We start from the raw sequence: 10,016 nt of genomic DNA on the forward strand, positions 1-10,016 counted from the left end.
GTGTCGATTGTCTACAGTGCTGCGGAGCATGTATTCCTAGTTAAATAATGATACTACTTCAGCTCCCTTCTTTCATGAAAGCTTTATTGTCCACCGCTGTGTATCCATTCTATATCAAGCCATCGTAATGAGTACAGATCCTTTTATCATCAACCTGGTTCGGGGATGGATTTTTTTCTCTTTAATTAACTCAATAGTAAGAAAGATAATAGGTTTATTTGAAATATTCCTTGAAAGAACAGAGGTAGATCATTTCTTTATCGCATGACAATATGTAAAGCTTTTTAAATGCAATTCAATCCAATCGACGAACATACTTTCATATTTTGTATCACAGATATTGCAAAGTTTGATGAAGACGAAGACTGAGCTCTAAGCTGTTACTAGCAGTGTTTAAAACATTTTTTTAATTGGCCTATTACTTTGATGTTGTATGTTCTTTTCTTTCATCCACTTTCACGTTAGGTATATTGCTTCCAACTGGTACATTCGTTTGAGCTTGCATTTCTGCGTTGAAAGATGGAGGGTTTTTGTTCGCCGTACCATAGTAGCCGAACGATTCCCGTGGTAAATATCGATGAATGACGGGTGAGATGAGTTCCGGATCGATTTGTCGAAGATCCCGAGGTCCTGTGATGAACGAGATGATCGTACCGACGATCACGACCGTTGTTACACCGATCGGTGTGATCCAGTGGTAAGACAACCGATACAATGGGAACACACCGCTCTCGTCGGGATAGACTGGATTCACATTCGTCGTGTTGGTGATAAGCTCCGCGATGCACCCGTCTACCGAGACGGGAAGCTTGTGTGGGACTACCCTGCCAGCTGCGCTTGCAAATTGACTTCCAAGCGATATCCAACCGGACAAGAGCGCCCCTGCTATGCCACCAAACAACGCGCCTTTAGTGTTGCTCCATGGGACCAACATTCCCAAGGTAAAGATGCCACCCGTCGTACCGTTACCGATTGCCGCCAAAGTTGCGGACACAATCAGAATTCCATCCAATTTGTCGACGATAAACAAACATCCCATAGCGGCAAGGCCCAGTACAACTACGCTACCGCGAACTACTACGTTTGCTACGAATGAGCTTGGCGTAACCCGGAACAATCCTTTCAGTATGTCTTCCAGCAGTACTCCGGAGGTGGTGTTGAGAATAACTGACAGTGAACTTAATGCAGCACCAAACACACCGGCAATGAACAGTCCCGGCATGCCCCGAAGATGTCCGACCGACTCCATCACATAGTGGGGGAAGAGCTGGTCACTCGTATTTACCAGCTCCACCGAGGCTGGATCACAGTCGAAGTACTTGCCGTACAGTAGCAATCCGGTGTAGCAGCAAACCGACACGAAGATGGCCGTTCCAATGACAAACATGTAGATGGAACTGAGGATAGGTGAGTAGAAAGATATGTTGATTATTATGAAACAGAATTAAAGATTGAACACTACGTACATTTTCGCTGTCCGTAGGTTCGGTAGTGACATGTATCGTTGTACCATCGTTTGGTTAACTGCATTGTAAGACGTCCAGTAGAAGAAGCCACCAATAAGAACTGCCCAGAAGGTTTGTCGTTCATACATGGAGGGGTTGAAGCTGTGGCAAGTAAGTAAAACAGAAATATAAATCGAACGTTAACCTTCTGTAAAGGTCTCAACCATTCACACCAACGGGAAAATGATAGACAGTTCAATGGATTTCATTTGCTACCGATCATTGTTGCGACGGTACCTTGTCTTATCGTGGCGCTTTTTGTCGACAATTCATACATTACATTCCCAGATGCACAAGTGAGAACTAGAGATAATGTGGAACAGAATCTTCCGCATCTGTTAAACGCCTATCACACAGGTCAAATATAAATGAATGTCTTACTTGAAGAAATCGATCCGGCCACCGTCTATGGACCGATCCCAGATAACGCCTGGACCACCAAGTGCAATCGTGCCGATAATTACAACCACAACCACTGAGACGAACATCACCACCACCTGCCAGGCATCGGTGAACACGACCGCCTTGATACCACCCTGTAATGTATTGGTAAATAGAAAATGAACGATTCTTTAACTAAGTGCATTGACAATAATTTACCAGAAGTGTGTAGAATATGCAGACGACACAAACGATTGCTCCAATGACGTATAGATTAAAGCCAGTTACTAAATTCAGAGGAGAAATTCAGAGGGGTCGTTAGAAGTACAATTAAGTACGGTATTTCGGCGTGGTGTTCGGTTGATCCGTGCTCACCTTGATTGAAGGCTAGCGCAGGAACATAAATAACCATCGGTAGAAACAGCATCTGAAAATTGATTTGAAAGCCAATGTAGTGTATTACTTGCACAAGATCTCCACGATCCACATGATTTTACCTGATTAATTACAAACATAACTGAAGCCATCGATCGGACATACGGATTGAATCGTAACTCCAGATATTCGTACGAGGAATTCAGCTTTAAGGAACAAAATACCGGTAGATACACACTGCACACAGCGACTCCCATCAACAGGATCGGTACTACGATCAACCAATACTGTGTGCCAAAGTTGTAAATCTCGGCCGGAGTTCCCAGTATCGTCACCCCGGATATGTATCCCGCCAACAGACTCATCGCCACCGGAAATGCTTTCAGTCTGCGTGAACCGAGCAGGTACTCATCGATCGTGGCTGATCCGAACGAATTTGAAGGCTTTTTTGTTGAAGCAACAGCCGCAGGCAGATGGTCCTGTTCGTCTTCCGGGTGGCTGGTGCTATTACTAGCAGTAGTGCGTTTAAAGAATCCGAAATAGATCCCACAGGCGGCAGACAAGATCAGCATGCCGCCGAACATGCAATAATCGACCACACCGAACAGATACATCTCACGGATTGAGTCGGACATTGTGCTTCTGGAAGAGGACATCTAAATAGAACAACTGATGTTTAATAACAGATATTATTTAGTTCCAGCGATTAGGACTATAATGACTCGAAAGTGAATGTTTTAAGTCCTGTTCAAACTCCTAGCCATGGACGTTGGTTTTTTCTTGTAATTCTCTGAAATACCACGGCAGACATTCAATCGCTAGAGTAGCTTTAAATGAAATATGAGTATGAGTCTTGCTGCTGACCAGACCTCAAAAATAACTGGTTATCAGCTATCAAAATATTTGGTATCTGCACTTGACAACTGATTGATGAAAAAAACAGATTTACTCTCTTGTCGTTGACCTTCTTTTTTGCCGGCACTATATCATCAATTGGTTTACACCGGTCTACATAGTCCATCCTGCGAATGAGGGGTTTGTCCGGATGGAATTTTGGACCGGTCTTGTCGTGTAAAGACTGGCTCCGCTACCAAAATACACCCTTATGATCATTGATCAAACGGAATAAAATGGTCGTAGAACAAAACTCATTAACATCTACGTTTAATCTACCCTTAATCCAGCTTAAAGCTTCATTTTTTTTCAGGCTATCATTGACTATTATGAACAGTGGAGGATCAATCCCCTTGGAGGCCCAGGGCGGAAATATAGTTGGGGCCTCTAATTTTTAAAACGATGCAGGAGGGAAGGGGGACATTAAGGGGACTTGAAATGAGACAAGGCGAAAAGCGCAGTAAGAAGGGGCCTACTCGGCCTACCGTTTGATCCGCCGCTGGGCCGCCCCTAATCAGTCATACGTATGAACGCATGTCTGTTCGCGATGAACTGCGTGTTACTGACGGGAACAAATCGGAACACTGGTTCCGCCGTTTGTTGGATGATCACGCGAAGGTATGATCACCCAGGAGAGACTCTCGCGTAAATCTCAAGTAGAAGTGAAAGCGATCAAATCGTTTGGGTCGGGCGAGTAGGCTTTTATCCTGGCAAGCAGAATCAGTTCCCAAAGCGGACCTTTTTCCAATTCGATGGCAAACACAGCGACTCGAATAAGCACCAATCACGGTAAAGTTGCAAATACAAGTGAGTTTATTTAACAAATTTTCCAGCTTTTATAGTAACAATGTGTCTTGAAAGTTTTTAAGTGTAGATGAGATGGAAGAATTAGAATGAGATAGAAACTTCATCTCGTTATTTATCACTATTGCCTTTTTTACCTAAACGAGGTTTACATGAAATCAGGTATGCCATTTTATTGCACCTCGCTAGTCCGAGTGCATCTCGATTCGTATTATTTGCATAGGATATTTTGGTTACCCGCGCATGGCGCGCTCGCTAAGCCCTATTTCGCTTATTAGTTCAGGTGTTGCCTGATTACCCTTATCCGGTACGCTATCTGACCTACGAATCCTTGGGCACATTACCCTAATGGCGGTTAATGTTTACATGTTTCTCATAAGGCGTGTTTGTTATGAAGTTTAGTTCTTTTGGTTTTAGCCGAGGCGGCGATCTATAATTTGCTTAGGATTTTCCTATCCTTTATTACCTGTCCGTTGGGCGTGTACCTTGTATGCCTTACTTGTAACGTATCCTTACGTGTGTTATTCCACACCTTACGCCCACGCTTGGGCGTCGGACCTTATTGGTTTTTCTTTATCTATTTTCGTCTACGCGTTAGTCCTTTCCTGTTCTCTACGTTTCTTTACGTTCACCTTCTCCGATGCAGGTACGCTCGCTCGATTTACATTCGCGTTCGTAACATTCTCTCCCTGGTAAAACTACAAGTTTTACCATCTTAACGCGATAAAACATTTTACTCTTAATTAATCGAAGTTTCAATTACGTACTCGCATTTATCATTGAAGGGCTGATGAACAGGATGATGTTGTAGACTTCATGGCTCGAGATCGTTGCGTTGGTTCTGAAGGTTGATTATTTCCTCTTGTAAATCCGGATACCGCTTGGTTCTGGTGTTCGGAAGCTGAGTCGTTATTGTAGGTGCTGTAGCTGGTGCATCGGTTTGGTGCTGATCTTTCCTCATATGATTACGATGTGACAAGAAGTTTGTCAATGAATCCCAAAACGAGGCCAAGAGCTGCCATCCTATACCGTAGATGTCGTACAGAATCCTACCGTGAATGATGGTGTCGACGATGAATTTGAGGGATCGGGTTAACACGTAGATGCCGATTGCTGTAGACGTGATGTTACCCAGCCACGTTGACCACGATAGTACCTTTGACCAATACTTATGGAAGGCGTTATGAATGACGTTCTCGGAGATGAGCGCCTCGAACGTGAAGCCTTGAAGATTGGGATGCTGGCCGGATATCATTTTGTGTATGACTGATGAGGCGATACGTTTATCGCTTTGCTCGTACACCATGTCCTTCATCCGCTGCAGGTTCTCGTAGTCGTAAACGCCACTTTCCATTAGACTCGGCAAGGGTGTGTATGACCAACTCGTCACGACGTCCGTCGTTAGTTCTTGTGGCGGTGTGGTTTCCCGTAATTTCTGATCCGTCGTGTACCATCTTCCTCCGATGTTGAACTTAGCCGGTAGTAGCGGAGTGCAATCTATTTGCGTTCCTCGGAGCTGCAACATTCTCGTTACCGGTGCCATGAAAACTGATCGGTTGTTGTATTGCACTGGTATTTCTTGATAACATTCGTCCTCTCTTCGGTAGGTGACGAAAACTGGTTTACATTCAAGAATATACAACACCTCTGCGGCGACTATCGCTGTGTGCCCCGGTCGCCGTATCAAATTGGAAACGAATTCGGTTGGATTGATGCGTGCTAAAGTCAACTTCGTTTCCATCAAAGCCTTGTCAACCTTGCATATCTCCGTCATCACCGCGGTATATACATCATTCAATTTCTGCCCAAGGTAGTTTTCAACCAGTGTTATTTTGGAGTTGAAATATGTGAAGAGATCCAAATTCTTCCCATTCATGGCCTTACGTTTAAACGGCGATTGATAACCGTTTAATTCAAGAATGAAGATTCGCGGGTGATCTGTGTTGAAGCTGTCGAAACCACATATCTGGTTTATATCACGCGCCCTTATTGAAAACATTTGCTCATGCGTAATCAACGTGTATACTGCGTTTATGCGCTCTCCCTGGTTGCCGTTAAACGTTTTATTGACCGTACCTTCGTAGATGATCTCGAAGTCGGTCCTCTCACATAATCGTTGTTGATCTATCTCCCATGTGAGATAGCCGTATTCCGAATCCAGACACCAACCAGCACTGTACGGACACACGATGCCACTTCGAAGCGTCAATTGGTCGTCCTCGATGTCTGCCGTCGCCACGTAATCGTACATGCTGATCTCGTATTCATAGTACACCAGCGCCTTCGTCCACGTATAAGATGGTGTCGAGTAAACGCCTCCATCACACGATGAGCCCTTGACGCTGCCGATGATTAATGCTTGACCCCTTGTAGTATGATTGCGACGTAATTCCCTAACCTTATAAGTATCAGAGAGTGAAATTTCGCCTACCACTTGAGCGTGCCTACATTCATCTGGAGTAAACTCTTTTACTATGTACGCGAATCCTTGTTCATATTCAGAAGTGTGAGACCAAGCCCCGCAGTGTTTTATCGAGCGTTTAATTATTACCTTACACTGTCGCACATGTGTTAATGTTTTCGGACTACGTTGCAATACCTGAATTTTTGTTTCTACTGTGGTTACGTTTTCAGTTGGGGGTATGCAAGAAGCTACCTTCATCAATGAATAGCTTGTAATATTGACATTGTCATTCGCACAATCATATGCGATTAACCCATTAATCGTTTTACCGAATGCTTGAACTGAAAATAGAAGAAGAATGATTAATAGCGTATTCCATATATTCAATTTAAACCCTGTTTTGCTCGTACGCTTCCTCGGTACGGGCTCATCTTTACTTGTTATTTCACCAACATCCGTTGTGCCTTTCTGAAGATGTCTTGAATACTGCGTCTTCTTTCGCCTCGAACCCTTTTTGGGTCGAGCTTCGATATTTTCCTTCGGTAGGCATTCTTTTATGAGGCCTGTGAAGTTTTGTTCAACTTCGTTTACCTCAACTTGATCCTTGTTGGTTTGATCATCATCAGACCCTTGGATTCCTTTTGCTTCGCTTTCTATTGGCTTTTGTTTATCATAAACATCCAATACCGCTATTCCAGTAACCGGGCGACGATATGTCCCTTGCGAAGTCTTTATTGTTGCGGATCGTATTTCACCATCCCTTCCTGATTGTACCTCTATCACTCGACCCTTTAACCATGCGCCAAATTTATTGGTGGTATCTGTTATGACGACGATATCATCCACCTTTAGTGGTTCGGTATATCGGTTCCACTTTGGTCTTTTAGCAATTATCGGAAGGTATTCCTTGCTCCACTTACGCCAAAACTCCTTGGCGTAATGCACCGCTAGACGCCAATGTTTTCGTTCCATTGGATGCGTCTGAAACTCTGTGGGTACCGAATAATTTCCCGCTCTTCCTATCAAAATATGGAATGGCGTTAGTGCTTCATCATCCTCGTGATTAAGCGGTATATGCGTTAACGGTCGTGAGTTCAGGATAAATTCCGCGTGTATTAACGCTGCTCGTAATGTTTCGGAATTAGGTGGGTGATTTGGCCTGCATTGTATCATTACCTTTAGGTTGGACTTTATTATCCGAATCAGCCTTTCCCAAGATCCACCGAAGTGCGGCGCTACCGGTGGGTTAAAATGCCAGGCGATGTTAAGTTTCATCGCTTCGCCTCCTTCCATCACGGAGTTTATTTTTTTTATCAACTCCTTTAACTCATTATTCGCCCCGACGAAATTTGTTCCATTGTCGCTGTACACTTGCGACACTACACCTCTTCTAGCTTGGAAGTTCATAAAGCAGACTAAGAAAGAGTCGGTATCCAATTTTTCCGCCATTTCTATATGGCTTGCACGCGTCGTCATACACGTAAATATGACGCCCCAGCGTTTTTCGACTGATCGTTTAACTGCTACGTCAAAGGGACCAAAATAATCGACACCCGTATGTGTGAACGGATAAACATATGCATCCGTTCGGCAAATAGGTAGTGGTGCCATTATTGGTGGTGTAGGTTTAGCCTTGGCATTTTTACAATGCTGGCACCTCGCCTTGACGTATCTGAATGCTGTGTTAAGACCAACTATATAATACCGTTGTTGTAGTGTCGATAGAACTATTCGATGGGATTGGTGATGGTATAATTCATGATACCATTGAATAATTAAGTGCGTGATGTGGTGATCTTTCGGTAGTATGACCGGTACTCTTGCCGGTTTTGGCAGTCGCTCGGTATATTCCAACCTACTCCGGAATCGCATTACCCCATATTCATCCAATATGGGTGCAAGCTCTGACAACGGTCCTATCGTTGTCAATTCTTTATTCTTTTTGAGATCCTCGATCTCATCTGGATATCTGTCCATTTGGGCTCTCCTATAAAGGATATTTTCGGCCCGTACACGATCTGCATTTGTATAAGCCTTTTTAAACGTTTTGCGTTTCAGGCCAAATTCAATGATCTTCATCATTATGCAAATTCGTTTTATCAATTTCCACCACTGTGAAAATTTTGTTTCCTGAATATAGTCATCCTTTTGCTGAAACATGTTCACGAAGTTAGTCTCCTCGTTTGTTTCTCCAATTGTGGATTGCGGCCAGTCCTTTTCTAGCTTATTCAGGAAATCTGGACCCTTCAGCCATAATGACGATCCCGGAACCTTCTTTGTTGCCTCATCCGCTGGATTCTGTCCAGACGGTACCCATCTCCATTGGTCCACGGTTGTTGTATCTAATATCTCTCCAATGCGATGAGCCACAAATTGCTTATATTTGCGGTGTGTTGAGTTTATCCAACTCAACACAGTTTTCGAATCACTCCAAAAAATTGATCTTGTTACTGTTAGCCGTGTCTCATTTCTTACTGTATCTGCAAGGCGTACACCCAATAATGCCGCTTGCAATTCCAATCGAGGAATCGATAACAATTTAATTGGCGCAACTCTAGCCTTTGCTACAATAAGTTGCACATGCGGGCAGTTAACGGAATTTTTGCTTCTGGAGTAAATTACTGCTGAAAAGGCCTTGTCAGATGCATCAACAAATACATGCAACTCTATTTCAGAGCCAGCATTATTCAGAATCCATCTTGGAATACGGATCTGGTTGGCAAGTTTTACATGTTCAAGGTAAGAGTCCCATTGTTCCAATAACCTTTGTGATATAGGGGTATCCCATTCGCTAGTTTCCTTATGGAGTTCCTGCATCAGGATCTTTCCATGTATTGTTATATGAGAAATTAATCCCAAGGGATCAAAAAAGCTCATAATATACGACAATACTTCACGTTTTGTTGGTGGTCTCATTTTACTTGAAACATCCTTTGGTAGGACGTCCAATCTTGACTTGAATCCTATCTCATCCCTCGCCGTATTCCAATAAATTCCTAATATTTTGGATGCATCATCATCCTTATCATTTAGCATTCTTACTGCATCAGGATCTACCCTATCTTTGGGTAAAGATGCAATCAACTCATCGCTATTGGAGCAAAATTTCGTAATACAAAATCCTCCCTCGTCATGAGCTCTTATTACCTGATCGACAGTTTTAATAGCATCGTTCAATGAGTTGAAACTGTCGTCATAATCGTCAACGTAATGTTGACTTTTAATAGGAGTTAAAGCGAGAGGGTATTTATTTTGTAAACGTTTGGCGTTTGTGTTCTTGGCGGCTTGTGCGCATGAAGGTGAACAAGTTGATCCAAACGTCATTACTTGCATGACGTATATATCCGGATATCGATTTTGGCAATTCCGCCAAATAAAACGTTGCGCATCCTGGTCCTCTTTTCGAATTCTAACTTGGTGAAACATTTCCTTAATGTCACCACAGATCGCATACTTTCCTTCACGGAATCTTACTAGGATTCCAAACAAGGATGTTGTGGCATCGGGACCAGATAGTAACGCACAGTTTAGCGATTGTCCCTTCACCTTAGCTGCTGCGTCAAAAACCAACCGTGGTTTAGGTGGGTTTTTATTCTTATTGATTACTATAAAATGAGGCAAATAGAACAATGGAGACGCATCTTTCATGATCT

The 10,016-nt window shown here is 43.3% G+C and overlaps 1 protein-coding gene across 1 annotated transcript; it reads right to left on the minus strand.

The window, feature by feature from the left end:
- Window positions 1-418: 418 nt before the first annotated feature.
- On the minus strand, window positions 419-2,917 carry LOC128300459 (sodium-coupled monocarboxylate transporter 1-like). Its single transcript, XM_053036522.1, has 6 exons — window positions 2,384-2,917; window positions 2,262-2,313; window positions 2,106-2,173; window positions 1,887-2,041; window positions 1,467-1,607; window positions 419-1,397 (listed from the first exon to the last, which is right to left on the minus strand). The coding sequence occupies exons 1-6, from the start codon at window positions 2,915-2,917 to the stop codon at window positions 419-421; spliced, it is 1,929 nt and encodes a 642-aa protein (XP_052892482.1).
- Between the last annotated feature and the right edge of the window lie 7,099 nt (window positions 2,918-10,016).

The sequence above is a fragment of the Anopheles moucheti genome, chromosome 3 (assembly GCF_943734755.1).
Source record: "Anopheles moucheti chromosome 3, idAnoMoucSN_F20_07, whole genome shotgun sequence".
Classification (NCBI taxonomy): Eukaryota; Metazoa; Arthropoda; class Insecta; order Diptera; family Culicidae; genus Anopheles; species Anopheles moucheti.